This window comes from Dermacentor albipictus, chromosome 1 (assembly GCF_038994185.2).
Source record: "Dermacentor albipictus isolate Rhodes 1998 colony chromosome 1, USDA_Dalb.pri_finalv2, whole genome shotgun sequence".
Classification (NCBI taxonomy): domain Eukaryota; kingdom Metazoa; phylum Arthropoda; class Arachnida; order Ixodida; family Ixodidae; genus Dermacentor; species Dermacentor albipictus.
The window spans coordinates 221,507,592-221,526,620 of NC_091821.1; the positions used below are offsets into that span (position 1 = coordinate 221,507,592).

General features: G+C 43.8%; 1 protein-coding gene across 6 annotated transcripts in view; it reads left to right on the forward strand.

Moving 5' to 3' along the window:
• LOC135919908 (DDB1- and CUL4-associated factor 11) overlaps positions 1-19,029 on the forward strand; it is a 106,815-nt gene that overhangs the window by 38,691 nt on the left and 49,095 nt on the right. For all 6 annotated transcript variants that reach the window (XM_065453918.1, XM_065453920.1, XM_065453915.2 and 3 more), the window contains exons 5-6: positions 5,235-5,299; positions 15,289-15,389. In XM_065453918.1, the coding sequence (XP_065309990.1) occupies positions 5,235-5,299; positions 15,289-15,389 (166 nt within the window). The remainder of the gene's footprint in view (positions 1-5,234; positions 5,300-15,288; positions 15,390-19,029) is intronic.

Genomic DNA, 19,029 nt, shown 5'->3' on the forward strand with positions numbered 1-19,029 from the left:
CCCAAAACCATGACAATGGCCCAAAACCCCATATATCATCATTATCATCGAAGGGCAGACAAAGTCTCTTGGCACACAAACAATATGTGTTGAGAAACAAAGTGGGCCTGCTACAATTATGACTGTGGACAGATGAAAACTGCCTCCATGCAGAATTTTCCACCATAGTTTCAGCATGATAATAGCCACGAAGAGAATTGCTCAAAATTTTACACCACATAATGATGCAGACCCAATGGCAGCCACGACAGTGCTGCAGGAAAAGCCGCAGAAAGTATGCAGTGCTGTTCAGTATAAACGTTTCGACTTGGTCTAGCTGTTCACTGCACGCAGTGCATGCGGCTCATAGCTCAGTCCAAGTATTCTGTGCCAATTATTTACGCATTCACAAGAAAATTGCTCAAAAAAAGAGAGATGTTCGTTGAGTAAACGTTTTGGACGTTGCCTCCCTGCAGGAGCTACTGCCAGAGACCGAGGATATTTGCAACACCGATGAGGTCTGCCAGCACTGCTTTACACACCTTAAGGAAATTCTGTCATCTATAGACTCCCGCTATGAAGCAGTGACTTGGTCAAGATGTCATCTCCAACCCTTTTTTGTGAAAGAGCTCGGAAAATGGGTGACCAAATCAGTTCTTCATGAATACATATGCCGCACTCAAGCCGTGCCTATTCATGCAGTGCGAGCAGCGCGGAAGCATTATTCTGCATTTTGATTTTGTGGGTAACTGGACTGTCCTCTCAAATGAAGCACAATCATACCATTGGCGCAAGAAATGTATCTCCATTTTCACCTGTGTTGCCACGACAAGGAAAACCAGGGAAAACAGAGGGAAAGTGGGAGATGAAAATTCAAGACGATGAACAAAACGAGGACAAGGTGAAAGCTGGAGCCAATGTTTCGACAAGTGCACATGTCTCTTTCAAGGCAACATATGCTTTCCTTCGCACGGTGTGTGTGTGTGTGTGTGTGTGTGTGTGTGTGTGTGTGTGTGTGTGTGTGTGTGTGTGTGTGTGTGTGTGTGTGTGTATATATATAAGTACAGCTCTTCTAAAGGGGAGGGGGGCAATGCAGGTGGGCGAGGCAACAAACGAGGGTGTGGTAGCAGCGAGGGTTGTGCTATTCAACGTCGGTGGATGAATGTAAGGTAGCATCATGTGTCAGCCGGTTGATGTGTCACAGTAGGTTCCTTCTTTTCGTGAAAGGGTCCTGAACAATGGGAGGTGGGAGATTATCTGCTCTGTTGGAGGTCAGTGAAAGGCGGTTGACGTGTCACTGTAGGTTCCTTTTCTTCATGGAAGGGGCCTGGATGACGAGAGGGGGAGGTGGGGGGATTATCTGCTTTGTTGGACGTCAGTGAACTACCACTGACCTCCAACAGACCTCCAACTAATGCAAGACGCTACCTCGCATTCCTCTACCCACGTTGAATAGCACACCTCTCTTTTCAATTCTACACCCTCACTGCTAACACACCCTCGTTCACTGCCTTGCCTACCTGCATCACCCCTTTCCCCTTTAGAAGAACTGTACCTACCTACCTGCCTGCCTTGCCTTGCCTTGCCTTGCCTTACATACATACATACATACATACATACATACATACATACATACATACATACACACACACACAGACACACACATACACACAGACACACACATACACACACACATACATACATACATACATACATACATACATACATACATACATACATACATACTGTGCCAAGGAAAGCATGTGTGGCCTTGAAAAAAACAAGTCCACTTTTCGAAACGTTGGATCCGGCTTTCACTTCGTTCTCGTTTTGCTTATCATAATGGCAAGGACAGCAACAACAACTCCGCTGTCATAAGCGACAACATGCATCACAACACAGTGCACGCCTGCTATGCCCTATATAGATGTGCACGAATCGTTGGGTGAAAAAGCACTTATCTACTGTCACTTAACATATGTCGGTGATGATGCGACGAGCCATTTTAAAAATAGTTACCAAGTGTATGAATTGCGCCACTCCAAATAAGTATGTATCCGCAAGGTGGATATTTTCTGCTACGACGCATGGGAGAATGCCTGTGACCGTGTGAGTGGACTGCTTAAGCGCCAAGTTCCCCAGCACAACCCGAGGTCTGGAAGCGCTCCTTCCATTCAGTGGGCACCTGAGATGGTCCCCCAATTTAGCAGCAACCTCAAGAATGTGGCCCTGCTTCATGCGCCTGCTGGAGCCATCGAGGAGCATTGTCAGCAAAAGTCATTGGAGTGGAACTCGGTGTGGTGTGTGCCAGGAATTCAGCCATGGCATGTGTGGATGTGTGCCCACAATCAATCAAGCAGTCATGTGCTGTCCATTGCGAGAAGCGCCTCTAGCCAGGGGGATTAAGCCCTTTTAAATACTAACTGCAAAGGACACGCAATAAATTTATTTGAGCACCACAAGTAGCGTAGAGTTTGTTCTCTCTTGCATCCCAGAGAACAAAGCAGAAAACACATTCTCTGTTCTTGCCACAATAAAAAAAAAACAGGTAAACCTTCCTTCCTTTGTGGCAACCGTTGCCTTTTCTTTTTTTGAAAGAGAGTAAATGTTAACAAACCGGAACGAGTCATTGCGGCACTAAAGCCAGCACACTCAACGTGGGACACTTTGGTCAGTTATATTTTGTGAATAAAGCAAATGAGGAAGCATGTTGTTACACCCACACTTTGCCCGACATAAGCGGACTTCCATCCAAAACTTTTTCAGAAATTAAAACCAGAACCAAAGTTTTATTTTTGAAAATAAGTTTTTTTTTAAGAACTTGTTCATTAATATTTTTCTTCTCTTGTATTTCATGTAGGAAGATAATATTTTGCATAAATCTTGCAAAGAAAATGCTCTATGTTTGAAACATTTTTTAAGTTTCTGTAGATATAGAAAATGAGCCAAGACGCATCAATGTTACAAAATTTTCCTGATTTGGGCAATGTTTGGAATTTTTTTTACTTTGTTTTGTTTGTGGACAGCATAAAAAAATTCACGGAAGTAAATTACTGCAAAGTGGATTAAAATGAGCGGAAAGGTTTTTCTGCGCAATATTTTTAGTTTTCATTTAATTCAGCCATGAAATCAGGAAAATATTGTGGTAAGCAATTGGGTGGGGGGGGGGGACGTTTCCACCATTACCTTCAAATATTTTTTCGGCTTACTGGGAATTCTTATTGGGAATAAAATTTTGGGTTCCGTCCAGTCCGAACATTCCTACATGACATATAAAAGAAACAGACAAAGTAAGAATATCAAGAGGACAAGCATGTTTGATGCCTTGTGGAATCGCCCACTAGAGCAAGCGCATCCAGCTGAAACAGCTAGTGCAATTTTTGAGGTCATTCTCAAAAACTGGAATAGCTTATTGCGGGGCGTTGCTTTGTCAGAAATTCTGAGGCCCAGCTGACATCATGGTTTAGTAAATGGTAGAATATTTATTAGCGTGACACCAGCATATGATATAAAACTTATGGCCGTCGTTCAAAAAATTTCTTTAAAAGACTTCACATCTGGTAGAACAGCCTGTCCATTACTCTGAAACTATAAACATTTCATTGATGATTATGATACTCCCTAATGTGAATTTTGAGCGCAGTTGTTTGGGTGTTTTGAATTCGCAATATATTGTTGCAGAGAATTTCATTCTGAACGACAGGGTGCTCTTGGCAGTGGCGCTGAGCCTCTTCTTGGGCAGCTCGTTTAGCAGCGGTGACAGATGAAGTATCTCTACTAGTTGCGTCACTCATGGTGCAGAAAGAAAGCGTGAACACTGGAACTCGTGCAAAGCACACTCTTTAGCGGCGGCGGTGGCGCCTCAGGCAAAGTAACACTTGCACAGTGGGTCCGAAGCCCACGCCAGCACTTTGTTTTCACGCTCGCTGCATGCTTAGTCGCTGCCAGCACTCCGCTTTCCTCCTCCCCCTTTCGCCATACCCGCCTCAGCTTTCTGCCTCTTGGTTCCGCTGCACCCTCCTCTCCACTTTTCTGCTTCCGGCTCTTCACTCTCGCTGCTTTTCTCATCCCCTGCTGCATGTTACATTCGCTTTCATCTTTTGCTGTGCTCATTCACTCGGTGGCTAGGTTAACGCTCGCCACAGGAACGAGCACCTAAGAGCTGCGCTCTAAAATAGTTTTTCTTTTTTTCTCATGGTCGTGCCAGACTTACAAATAAATGAAAACTTGCTTTGTGGACCTCCCTTGTATTTCATTAGGGCATGTGTAAAAATGCAGGCTCTTGTTTACATCTCTCTGTGCCGGTGGTTGACCTACAAAGGCAGTGTTTCTCTCTTAAACTTATAGAAGAAAGATCTCGTGCTTACCGCTACTGTGTCCAAAACGTGCGAGCCCACCTTCACATCACATAATTTTTTCAAATTTTGTGCCGCAATATTGAAATGCGCAAAAAATGACTGGGGATAATGTGGCGAGCTGGAAACTGTTGAATATGATGCTTTCGAATGTAGTGCATAACTGGACATCCGAGCTTATGCAATTATGCAAGTAATTATACATTTAAGGAATAATTTGGACAAACTAGCTAATCATTGATACAGAAAAATTCACCTGCGTGCACAAGCCAATTGCTACCAAAACACTGTTGGCCCCATCATCATAGCTCATAAACCTTTCTTTTTTTTGGGCAGCTTGGCTGGAACACATGGTATAGACAATGCCTCCTTTACTAGATGCCCGCCGCCTTGCTCGCTTTCCTATTGTAGCGGCGGTTTCCTTAGTTCAGCATAAATTCCGTGAGGCGGCGCACATTGCCTTTTCAACTTTCAGCGGATGTGGCAGCGGCGGCTGAATGCTTCCGCCGGCGCGGTATATGCATGGGCGTCTGTTAGCGAGCGTTATCGCGGGCCTCCGAGATGGTGACAGATGCCATGGTAATCTCAGAGGCCACATAGGTGATCTAAGTTGCAGGCATTCACCATGAGAGGCATTAGTTGCCTTTTCGCGGAGACGAGAAAAGGGAGAGGGCACGGAACCAAGTTTACCGGACAACGCGGCAGGCATCTAGTAAAGGAGGCATTGGTATAGATTGCAAGAAGAAATTGCGAAAATAAAATAATTTTCACTGCTATAAGTACTCCTTCCTATTGCACTTTATCCCAAGGTTTGGTGCACATGTTGCAATGCAGCTGAAGGAACAAAGCTCACTACCTGCACATTGTCACTTATTTTTATCTCTTGTGTTTACATTACAGAGAGAATGTGGAATGCCATTTCGTGGCATCTTCACAAGAGGAGACAAGTGCAGGATGAGTTCAAGGCAAGTTTTGAGTATCTGTTGCGTCAGCCTCTTTGATAATTGTATGAAGCTAATGGTACATTCAGCTGGTCCCTACTGCACTCTGACTTGAATTGCAATGATGCGGATCTTGCTCTTGACCAGAGCCAGAGAAAGCATGACCAAGTTGAACTTGCAGCTGCTCGCAAGGGTCATCTGAGCCCAGAAGGGAAAACCCATCAGCACGCCTTCTATTTTAAACAAGCGAGGTGCACAGGCTCCAACGCATCGCCATGGCAGACGCCATGCCAAAAACGGAAGCTGCAGAAGCCACGTGATGGGAACTCTGCCAAATCGCAGTTGCACATCCCAAGTGGAAGGCAAGAGCATCTGAGTGGGAGTGTGGTGCTCTGAAAGAGCCAGCCGAATGTGTTCTGAGCACCCAATTTCAGCCAGCTGAATTTAACATGCGCCGTCGGAGCTCTCGAGAACGACCGGCCTAATGTACCATAAGTGAACAGTTATGGAGAATCACAAATGCGCTGCATCCTGTATACCTCTGTGAAATGGTGTTTTGTAATTCGCACATATGATTTAACACTTTCCCATTCAGATTCAGGAGGCCTCTCTTCCTAACCAGAACTCCAAGCCCTCCCTTCCTTCTTTCTGTGTTTTCTTGCATTTTCCATAAACTTTGTGTTGTATCTGTAAAATTCTAAAACAGTTTAAACTAATTCTTGTCCAAGTCATCACTGTCAGACTCCAGCTGGGTCGGTCCTGCATGAATGTGTCAAGTTCTATTCACTGATTCACTGTTGAGTTCTGTTCACTGGGTGAGTCACCGGCTGTCCTACTGTTGGGCCTGCCTCTTGTTATGAAAAGGGGCCTTATCTTTGCAAAGACACAAAAAAATGGCTGTGGCTTAGCTAAGGTTAAGCCCAGGATGCGAAGCATACTAGCCTTTATTTTAGTTGTTGAACCACTGTTTAGCCTGGTGAACTGCTGTTGCTTGGCTATATTTGGTTCGACTAGACGAAGAAACAGCTCATGCAGGCGAGCGCACGAGCTGAGACCCGGCTATGTAGCTACGCGGCCGCAAGCGAGCGCACGAGTTGAGCCTCCGCTTTTGCAGCTGTTATGACGTCATATGGTAGCTACGCGGCCGCGCGCGGCGCAGCAAGGAAGAGCGTGGTTGTGCGGCTAGTATGCTTCACATAAAAATATATGCTGATGCAATTGATATGCATGTAAAAGCAGAAAGTAGGGGTGTGAATGCCGAACCGCAGCTTTGGAATTATGTTTTTGTGGTGGTGGCTGTACCATTTTCTGGGATCCTGGGCGTCATCCTTAAAGGACCACTCACCAAGTCTGGCCATTTTGAGCTGACAAGCGTGCAATGCATACAATGCGTGCTAACGATCATGTTTGATGAGTATTAAATCCCTACTCACTATGGAAAGATCTTAAATTTCAAACCAAGTGCCCTTTGCCCATCTCCTCGTGGGCGCCACGCTCCCAGCCAGAAAGTCGATATCAATCGCACAAGTGCACCTATGTACATGACGCTGCTGTGACGTCACTCACAGTGAAACGTGACTTCGAGAACTATTCAAGGCAACATCAGTTACTTGTTTAATATGTTGTTTCAATAGACAAATTAAAGTTAAGAGAAATAATAAAACATACAAACTGAATGTCTGCGTGTTTTCCTTTTACTTCGAACTGTAGCGAGAGAGAGGTACTTCCGTTTCGTCTGTTTGTCCCCAAGTTGTGCACTTGTGTGTGCAGAGGACGAAACTGTCATTTTCTACCATGTTCCAGCGCCGCGATCATGCTCTTTCATCCTCTCGCGTCTGCCTCAGTGCTCATGATTGTGGCACTGACTTATGCCACTAATCAGCTGTTCTCGTGCAGCATACGCAAAATCATCTGCTGCATGAAGCTAGACAATGCGACAGCTTGTGCGCAAAACCATCACCGGAAGTGCGCCACTCTGCAAAAACCTAAGAGAGAGGAAAAAAAAGAGAAGGTGGGGCCTGTGACGTATTCTTCACGTGATCCTCCAACTTCGGTATGGGAGACCGCAGGGAAGGAATTTCACTTGCGGAGGCGAAGTGGGGCAAATGGAGAGAGTGTCTATGTTGGCGATGACACTCGCCTCAAGAAATAATGAGTTCATGGCACTTCAAATATTTCTGTCTCTGCTATTAATGAACTAATTTGAAGAACTATTGCGGTAGAGCACTCCTTAGAGGGCACGTAACAACTTTCAGTGTATGACCAAAATTTGCTATGTGGCCTGGTGAGGGGCCCTTTATTGCTTTAATTTGCACATGTTGCAACACACCCTCAGTGTGCATATTGTAGCTGACTGTACCATCAAAAAAATTATATGTTCAATTGTAAGAATTGTACCGCATTTACTCAACAATAGGTCGAACACGAATATAGGTTGACCCCTGTATATTGAGCTCGCTGAGAATGTAAAAAAATGTAACTCGAATATAGGTTGACCCATATCTCTAAAAAAATGAAAAACTTTGAACATGACACGACTTCATTTACTGTAAGCTCAGCTACTAAATCTAGCTAGGTGATGCCACGAGCTGCATCCTCGTCAGAACTGCCAGGAGAGTACTTGTCGGATGCTTTGCAGGTGTCCTCTGCACCTTAAACAATGTCGTCCTCAGTGCCGTCGAGTGCATTGAATATGCAGAATTTCTTAAAGCCAGTCTGGATAATCTCTAGACTGGCTATACTGAGGAACTTCATTTGTTCGGTACTTTTGCTAGCTTTGTTTGAAAAATCTCATTTTAGGTAACATTTGCGATAGAAAAAAAAGGTCAACCTATATTCGAATAAGTACATTAATTTTCAATTGGTACAGAAAATCGCATAAAACTGCGTGCTGTGACACTCTGCTGTGAAACTTCAGCAGTAACATTGGAGCTTGCTATATAATGTTGCCATGCCACATTATTGGTCTTAAAGCTGGCAATTAATGTCTGCCCAATGGCAAAGGAACTCGAAATATTGGAGAAAGAAAAGAAAAAAACATGAGCTGCTGCTCCCACCTGTGTGCTGCGCACACCTTGCGCCTTTGCCACATTGCCAGCCTCTCTCACGCCTCCCTTCCACACCTCCAAAACGCGAGTCAACAGTGCCGACAGGCATAGGCAGCTGTCGGCGGGGGTGGCCATTGGCACATTCGACGGGTGTTTCGGAGAGGTGGAAGGAAGACAAGAGAGAGGCTGGCAATGCAGCGAAGGCAGGTAACGTGCATAGCACTCGAGTAGGTGCGGCTTTTTTAGTTCTTTTTCTTTTCTTTTTTCCACAATTTCACTTTTTTTTTCTTTCAGCCCAGACATTCAGTAGCGAAATTTAATTATTATAACCAATAATGCGGCATGGAATATTCTAGCAAGCAGTTCATTTTAGTTGGATGGATGACTTTTCCTTTTCATGAACGTTCTTCCACCTTGCGAGACTTCCGCAGCACTGATTTCCAAACACACAAAAGATAGTGGTGCCACGGCTGCTCATTGTTATAGTCGATATATTGTTAAAACCAGTATTTTTTTAAGTGGGTTCGACTGTGCACTGCAAAAAAACTGGTTAAAATGAACATCCGTTGTCAGCCCCTTTAAGCCTCTGAATGTCTGCGCATCCTAAATGTTGCCTTCTACATTGTGATCCTTCTCTATTTTATGCTGCTGTAGTAAGCTGTGTTAATACAGAAAAACCTCGTTTAAATGTACCCTCTTGGTAAGTAATTCCGGTTTAAATGATGAATCCCCCACACCGTCGCCACTGAACCTAATATACAGTAAAAGCTCGTTAATTCGAATCGCAAGGGGAAGCCGCTTCAGTTCGAATTAACGAAAGTTCGAACTAACGAAAGTGAAGGAGCGCAACAGTACACTGCGATTTGGAAGCAGTAGGGCATGTCAGAAATTTGGCGTGTCAGAAAGTGATGGCATGTGCCGCGGGCACACACCATCTTCAAGTCGAAGCTCTGGGTCCGACTGTGCCCCACCACCGATGTCCACCGAAACGAACGTTAGCCGAGGCTTAACACCATCCCAATGAATCGCGACGGCCGATACCTCCTAAGCTGAAAACAGAGGTGCACAACCGATGAAGACTGCCGAGACAAAGACGCTGAACATGTGAAGGTGGCGAAGGCCCTGACTCGTTGGTTCTTGATTGCAAGCGCAGCTGCGACGTACTTGATTCGCTGTGTTTTGGAGCTTGCCGTGCCATCTCCGCACAACATTAACAGCTGTACAAGATTTGCAAAGCCTCCGAGATTCGCAACGGGCAAGAAGTCTCCGAGGATACGTAGAACGGAGAGGCGGCAGCCGCCGCTGCCTTCTGGCTGACCCCGCGTCGGTTAGATTTTTGTCCGATTTTGCCTTCTCTCGCCGTTCTCTCCGTTTCGGAGGCAATACAGCCTTGTGTGTAGGCAGTAGGCGCGTTTCTCTGGCCGTGTGCCAGGCGAGCGTAGTTCGAATTATCCGTGAGGGAACCTTCTCGCATTCGAATTAACGGACTTTTTTATACATAGACTTCTATGGAGCTTGGCCGGACCAAATCGTACAGTTCGAATTATCCATAAATTTGAATTATTGAAGTTCGAATTAACGAGCTTTCACTGTATTGGCTGACTGCTTAAGCCGTAGTCGCTTAACGCATGCCAAATGGTTAGTGCATAGTATCTCATTTTTCGGCACTTACCAGCATGGAATCGGCAAAACGTTGTGCGCGCAGACCATAGATGGAAAAATTAGGACGCACAAATCTTTCCCAGACTGCAGTCACCACCGATAGTGATGTCAAAACATAGTGGCCATGATGTGCTTCCTGCTCCCATAGCTTCTAGCGTTTCCGCACCGTCATCATGGATGACGATGTGGGTGATGGCCCTTCTGTATCCGATGCGGCTAGTGCGTAGACTGTCATAAGGGCGTTCACAGAGAAGTGGGGCCTGATGGAGAAACTGGCTCGTGGCCTTGCTGAGTTTGAGGACATCGTCGTCACTGCAAGGCCGCCATGGCAGCAAGTGAAAATCAGATTTTTTGCAGCCTGCTCGCAAATAAAACTTGTCTGCATTTGTCTGTTTGAGTGAGAATTAACACATTTCTCAGCCAGTAAGTCTATCGCCTTTCATCTGCCATTGTCAGTTAATTTTTTTTGAAGTTGAAGTTGAATTTATTTTCATCAGCACGTACAAATAGTAATAAAAACAGGTGAAGTATAATTGCACAGTCGGAGGTCCCAAAGTAAAAACTGTTGAGGGGACCTCCTAAACAGGAAACAAATGGGGGTCAGGGGAAAAAAACTGGATAAAAAAAAGAATAAAAGAAAAAAACAGCTTTGAATGCAAGTGTGGTTGTAGTGTGTAGAACATGCAATGCAGAAAAGTCATCAGGAACACAAAAACAAAAAAAACAGCGTTTTAATAACTTGATGGCGGTAGCATGGGGAACAAGCAATGCTGTAAAATATTGACAGGAATAGAAGAAAATAAAAATAAAAAATGTATATAAAAAGAAAATTGGGAACAGTACAGTACGACTATATTGAATAATGTTTACATCGCACAATAAGAATACTAGTTCTGTAACGAGTTAATATAATACGCCTTACCTTTGCGATTGAAGGCTTCACATGCTCAAATTGATATCGGGCGGAATCGAATTCCACAATGATATACCATTGAAAACATGACAGTAAATTTCCCATAGTTAGTTCGAATTTTAGGAAGGAGTAAATTGCGACGTGCGGAAAACCTTATGTTATTATTATTAGTGAGGTTAGTACGGGTAAAACTTTCAATACCTAGCTCCGTATTTATGAGGCTGAACTTTATTAGCAACAGCTTATAATTGAATAACATGCGCAAGAGGAGAAGGTTTAGGGAACGAAAAATGGGAGCAGAGTGAGACGTATAAGGTTGAAATGTCGTAAATCATATTGCTTGCTTTTGTAAAGCTTCTAGTTGGTGGAGATGGGTGAAGTATGTATTACCCCATGATGAAAGGCAATATGAAAGATGACTGTGAATATACGCGTAATACAAAGACAAGAGAATACTTGACTGAAAAAAGGAGCTCGATTTGATAATCACGTGAATGCCAAAAGAAATTTTTTGATCAAGAGATTGGGCATGGCGATTAAATTTTAAGTGCTCATCTAAGATAATGCCTAGAAATTTTGTTGACCCAGATCTTGTGATTATGTGATTGTTAAGTGATACGGCTAATGAATCTACAAATAATGTTTGAGGGGAATGAAATACCATAAATGTTGTCTTTGATAGATAGATATATAACAGTTTTTCAGGCACCATGCATGAACTTAGCGAGATTATTGTTTAATTTGTTTACTAGTGTGACGCAAGTTTTGTCGGGTACGAAAATAGTTGTCATCAGCATAGAGGAGGCAGTGGGCATGCGTTAATATTTGTGGCAAATCATTAATGAACGATAAAAATAACAATGGCCCAAGTATTGATCCCTGAGGGACGCCTCTATTAATAACTTTAGGTGAAGAGAAGGAACTATTTACTTGGACTATTTGTGGTCTGTCTATTAGGTAGTCCTGAATTAACTGCAAAGGCGGGCCAGAAATGCCACAAGATTCCAGTTTGTGTAGGAGGATGAGGTGGTTAATTGTATCGAACGCTTTACTGAAATCAATAAAGGGAGCACCGGCTAATAGGCCTTCGTCTATAGCTAATTTAACTTTGTCAGTAAACATAATAAGTGCAAGTTCAGTTGACAAATTCTCTCCAAAACCAAATTGATACGGAGATAATAGCTTAAATTTGGATAAGTAATTAGTTCAACACTTGTGAATGAGTGTTTCAATTACCTTGCTGAAGAAAGGCAAAATGCAAATAGGACAATAATTATTCAAACACTCTCGATTACCTTTTTTAAAAATAGGGATTACCTTACCCATTTTGAGGCTTTTGGGAAAGACGCCATCTTTAAATAATTTATTTATTACGTTGGCAAGTACCGGTGAAATTTCTTTATGCACAAACTTAATGTTCGATGGTCGCAAAAGATCAAGGCCAGGCCCAGTTGTTTTGAGGGATGTTATGGTACTACAAACTTCTTGTGAAGTTGTAGGGTATAAATAAAATGAATGGGGACTGCGTGGCAAACTAGGTAAGGGTGGTTCATGCTGTAGATCAACTACAGCACTAAAATGGTTACTGAAAGCATTAGCGATGACCTTAGGGTCGGTTAAATTAACTGAATTGTAGCTGATGCATGATATGCCATTATCAGTGGTATTAGTGTTTACAAATTATTTAATAACTTGCCAGTTTCGTCCAGTGTTGTTTCCATTTTGTCTAATTTTGTTTCCATAGTAATGAAGCTTAGCACATTTTAGGGTGGCTGCAAGAACATTTGAATATGCTTTCAATCGTGAACGCAATGTGTTAATAAATGGCTGAGCTTTGAGCTTCTTGCAAAATTAGTTTTTTTTTTTTTTTTTTCTAACTATGGACCGCGGTAAACTGTTGCTGATCCAAGGCTTTCTTGGTGTACTAAACCAGCTTGCACGGTGAAGTTACTCATGCATTAATTAGTGCACTTTGATATCTTTATTGAAAAAGATGCAAAAGCTTTTTCTGCACATTGCTCCTGAAACACGTCAGTCCAGTCAGTCACACGAATTAGGTAAATAAATTTATTTGAAGGAAAGAATGGCTTGATGTTTTTTCTAGAGAGACTAGATGTTACGGAGCCTGCGGTAAAAAATATGGGATAATGGTCTCTTATATCATAGTTTACTACTCCGGCCGTGGTATTATCAGTATGTAAGCTGGAAAGGATATGATGTATTTGAGTGCTAGAACCGCCTTGTTCACACCGAGTTGGAGTATGAATTACTGAATTAGCTAAGAAAAGTGCTGACATACTCGGAGCATGAGTGACTGTTAGGTTCAGTTATATCGACGTTAATGTCACCGCAATTTATAATGTCCTTGTTTTGTCAAATAACTTGTTCAGTACGATAAATGGATGTAATTATAATATCACGATTGGTCGGCAACAAGTTACTGCTTGACAAAGTTACTTTGATCTACTTCTAACCAAACAGATTCACAGAGAGAGGTGCACAAAGTGAGGTCATGATGGCGTTTATGTGACAATTTTGAATTTACTAATATGGCTGAACCGCCACTGCGATGTCCTTTTCGATGACAGTATTCAGAAGTATAACCGGGAACACCGTACAGATTTCCATCATGGGATGACAACCACGTCTCAGACAGGCAAATGAAAGAGAAAGCATGGTCCAGAATGGAAAGAAACATGACAAGATCATCGTGATGCCTACGAATACTGCTGATGTTAAGATGTGCTAAATTTTTTTCAGCAGAGAATTAGTTTGATCAAGTGAAAAAACAGACTCAGCCATGATGAATTGTAAAGATCAGTGAGTGCTAAGAAAACTACATGTGATTACGTGAATATAGTTAGATCAGTCACACAGGAGATGCGGTGCACACAGCTGTCTTCTGACTTTCTGGCCTTGATAGCGCAGTTGTCGGTCCACAGAAATTTCCAACATTTAGATTTCCTTAGTTCTACCACCTGCGCAAAAAGTCGCTTATTTTCTGGTGTTAGATGATCGTTGACAAAAATAGACATTTGTGGCTTATGCTAGAGCCCAATAGCGCTCATAGTGAGTCGGGCCTTTCGCGCTTTGGATTGAAAGTCAGCCTTTTTTGTCCTAGAGCAGAATCGTGCTATGATGTTAGTTCTCTGTTCAGCAGGTATGCGGTAAGCAATATCTATATCAACAGCAGCCACAGGACAGCCGATCTTTTCGCCCAAGACCTGTACAATTGACAGGCAGTTTTCTCGGTCTGTTTTTGGGATGCCCTTAATTTCCACATGGTGTTGCCGCGAGTACTGCTCCAGGTCACCAACTCTTTGCGTAAGGTTCTTGTTACTATCCACGAAGGACTTGTTCTCATCCCTCAGGGATTTGTTTTCTTGCACAAGACTCATTCCTTGATTTCAAGATTCGTACAAGTCGTTAAAAGCCATCAGGCTTTGGCGCATCTCTGTGACTTCAGAACGGAGCACTTCAATTTCCCTTGCCAGCTCGGCGTTAGTCGGCATCGTAGTTAAGCACTCAGAGCAATAAACACAAGCAGTAAAACATAGAGCGAAAGGGCAGCATTGGTGGCAGCACAGAGGGTATTTGTGAAGGGCTATGAAAAAATTAATACAGCACTAACCTGCGCAAGAATTTAGACAATGGTTACGACTGTAGCGTAGGCCACAATCGCTGCTGCTGAAATGAACGCCATCCAGAGCCAGCCACTTAAAAAGGCTTGGCCTTGCCGGCAGCCACCACATGCAGCGCAGTTGTCTCGACACATGTCCGCCTTGATAGTAAGTGCTGTCGAAGTGCTGTATCTTGAGCTCGGATGGCTACGTAATCTGCGCCACAACCACTGCTGCCGAAATGAAGGGTGCCGTCCAGAGCCAGCCACTTAAAAAAAAAAGGCTTGTCCTTGCACCGCACGCAGCGCAGTTGTCTCGACACATGTCCGCCTTGATAGTAAGTGCTGTCAAAGTGCTGTATCTTGAGCTCAGATGGCTACGTAATCTGTGCCACAACCACTGCTGCCGAAATGAAGGACGCCGTCCAGAGCCAGCCACTTAAAAAGGCTTGTCCTTGCACCGCACGCAGCGCACTTGTGTCGACACGTCTGCCTTGATAGTAAGTGCTGTCAAAGTGCTGTATCTTGAGCTCAGATGGCTACGTAATCTGCGCAAGAATTTAGACAATGGTTAGGACCATAGTTTAGGCCACAACCACTGCTTCCGAAATAGCACATAGCTTAATACATAGCTTAGCGTGTACCTGATCCATGTTCCCTGCCAACTATGTATTAACGAGGTTTTCCTGTAGCTACCAATTTAAAGAAATGAAAGTGACTTGCAATACTTTTTTGTTGTTGTTACTGATGTGTATGCTTCATTTGCCATTAGGTTGCTGCCAAACTTCCAAGCAGATGCAGTGTTCTACCCAAGCAAAGCTTTTTGTGGAACGTTTGCCCGAAATGGTGATATATTTATGACAGCGTGCCAGGGTAAGCCTCAACGGTAATTACTCAAGTGCAGAAGAATGTTGCTGTCAATTATATTTGTTTTAAAGTATACCTAACTTCTTTTGTTGTTGAACATGTTCAGAAACATCCAATGGAGTTCTTTCCCTGATGTTATCGTTTACATTTCTTATTTTTATGCTATGAAAGAAAAAAAAACATGAAAAAGAAAGATGTCACTGTGCATCTGCAGACCTGAATTGCAGTACTCTTGGTAGTGTATCAAAAAAAGCTTACATGCCAATAAAAAAAAAAAAATTTGCCTCAGTGTCCATCAAAAGCCAGACAACCACTTCAGCATGTTGGTTGTGAAAATGGGAAGCCACCAGGGTCACATGATAAGCGATTGGCTGGCACTGGAAGGCAATGAAAACATTTGACTTTGCTTCACTTGTAGCTAGCATGCAAGCAGCATTTCTGAACGCACTTGAAAGCACTGCCTTCAGGATGCACAAATGAAGAGTAACACACGCCCCCCCTTTTTTTGGGGTGGGGGGTGGGGGGAGGGGGCTAACTAAGCACACTGCAAATGATATACTGAGTAATTCAATGCAAATGTCAGCAATATGCTGCTGGCCACACTCTCCTACGATATGCCACATCTAAAAAATGTTTTGTTTGAGCCATGTGAAATTTCTAATATGTGTAGGTAGTAAATGGCAACAAAAATCAAGTAAGAAAGCACTTTCTTGGTGTATTGTTGCTCACAAGCTGTAAAGCATTACTTAGAATGAATAGTGCAGGTTGCCTGTTTTTCTTTCTGGCAAGTCCCCTTGTCAGAATGTTGGCTGTTGCCTTGTTCCTATTTTTTGAAGCAGGAGCATTCACCCATTCATATATATTTTTCACTTTGATAATGTAAACTTAGTCATTGTGTTTCTGAGTCACTGATGTGCTTGTGTGCTACTGTATCTAGAAGTCTGGTTTTGGCAAGGCAGACTTTTGGGAAGTTTTAGCACTAAGTAAAATAAGTGGTATTCTTAGAAGCAAATCATGCTCATGTGAGTAAGTCATAGGTGGCATTCCCCTAGGCAGGCTGTACAATTTGGCCATTGATTACACACAGTCTGAAGTACTTCTGTCAGAATAAGGGTGGTGGCTACTGTGATAATATGCAGGCTTTCAACCTCCACCTGCCACAAAACAAAATGCACATGTAAAACTTCTGTACTAGATTTTAATGCTCCATCTCTTTTAGTTACTATGAGTGTGGGGATACCAAGTAGTAGCTCTGGAATGTCTTATTTGGTAAAATAATAGCAAAATTTACCACAGGCTTAAATGATTGCAAATTTTCTTGCAAAAAAAAAAAGAAAGAAACAAAGAAGAAAAGAACCAGCTCTTGTTTGAAGTCAAGAAATGTGTTTGAAGTTAAAATAGACTATTTCAGGAATACTTTGCAGCAAAATGTACTTTGATGCGCTCAGCAGAAGCAGAGTGATTGGCAGTCAAAGATCATCTTTGATCCCCTTCACGATGTTCCCGCTCCTCTTTCAATGCCGTGCACTGCGAAGACTACGGCAGAGCGGTGTGGTGTCCACAATGCTCCACCTACTGAATGTCACCGTTGTGCCCAGTTCAAATTTGATTTTAGATGTACACGTAGATGCCACTACTTCGGACTTTTGAGCCTATGACATGCTAAACTCGGAGGCTATCCGTCACTTTATGGTTGAGTTCATGGTGTTTCCACAGGTGCCTTATCCCTTCGCTGTGCTGATAGCTACACGTGGCTGTGTTTTCTTGCGCTGAGTGGCATGAGTAGCACACTTCCTTTCACGCTTATCTCTGTAGAAATCACATAATTTATGAGGGTTGAACGAAACGTCATCTTTATGTTCTCTTGTGCAAGTACTTCGGCAGCATGCACCTTGGCTAAAGGTGCAAATATAGCTTGGTGTAACACAGGCGCGCGCCACGCATGGCGCAGTTACGCTACGGTGGCCATCGTTCAACTCCATATTGGCTATACAGTCTAGCATCCGGCACTGTCAGCATGACTAGCGCGCTTCGGCGTGGGAATACAACACGTCTTATATTACGCCAGAGCCGCTAGACAAGAGTGCATCGTGTGCTAGTTTGGCTGGTTGGCAGCTTGCTGGTCTATACGCATTTCTGCGCAAATCGCTTGTCACCCCCTTGCTTTCTTTTTTTTTTTTTTCACTTCCCTCTCCTCTAGTAAAAGACAGACTGCAGCCTAGCTAACATCTTCTCTCGAAAGCACTAGCAATATAGTCGAATCTATTTTCAGTGTGTATCAGGGCCATCTAAAGGTCTTGTTGCTACAAAGACTTATATAGTTCGGGTGCATTGAAGCAAGTGTGCTGAATTTGTGCCTCTGCAAAATACAGTTCTCACTTGCTGCACAAATGTGCACATGCATTAATTGCAACAGCTGACCACCGCACTGCTGCGGGCAATGACAACGTGCCAAACTATACAGGGGGCAAATTTTAGTCAATCCTGGCATTATCGGCGGGACATACCCGATTTCGCCGGTCGCTGCATGGCGTGCTTGAAACGCCAAACTATATCCATGCTTTAAGCAATAGATGCCACTCTATGGACTCGCATTGAAAAGATTCCTAATATTACGAGCTTTGTCCATGATGGCAACAAGACTGGAAGGTGTGCAACTCGGGAACCAGACAACCTATTCCAGTCAGATGTTGGTGCTCAGGCCTACTTGCCATGCACCTGGAGCCACATTGCCCACAGAGACCAAGCAATGCACACGGTTGTCCTCAGTGAGCCACATTGGGCTTGTCGCAGCACCCCGCGGCAGCCATAGTAGCGTCTACACTACACAGTACATGACCTCCAAGATTCCGTGCACCTGCGCAGCAGATGCAGCTTCATGCAACTGTAGACGCAATGTTTGCTATGTGCACAACAGGGCTAGAATGAGCGTATGCTGGCAAGCATCGTGGGACCTGACCTTAAGTTTTGCGTGGTTAGAAGCCTAGTTGAGTGTTAAAAGCTAATACAGTGAAACCTCGTTAAACCGTAGTTGGCCTGAGCTCGGAAAAAGTATGTACTAAACGGTAGTACTGCTTAACCGAAATAGCATGGGATCGCCCACTTACGTGTCAGAAACGGAAGAGAGAATGTGATGAAAGAGGAAAAAACATGCAGTATTTCTTTACTTCGCGCGACAAAAGTGTTATTTTCGTTTGATGCCGCGGTGGCCTAGCAACGACGACAGCAGCCTCAAACTTACTGAAGCTGCGAGCCAGCTTTTCAACCAGCCCCCTCTTCTTGGCAAACACTCGCATTGCAGATTCCTCGTAAGTGTTGCATATTCTCCGTGCGCGGGCACGGTAGCCTTGCAGAAGTTGCGGGACACCTTTTCATTGTGGGATGCTGTTCCCATTGCGACGATTGCATTCGTTGGGCTGACGTAACGCACAGCTTCTGCCACTGTCGGGCCTGAATCGCCCGTACTGTCTCTTTCCGTGTCATCCTTATCACTGTCGCTAGGCGACACTTCGGCAAAACGGAGGCAACGATGGCGAAAAGTCGAACCTTGCAGCCGACATCTCTTCGTGGTCACAGCAGCGCAGCCAAGCAACTTCTTCACATTCCAGATGCCCCACACCGTAGTCAACAGTAGACCCATGTTGTG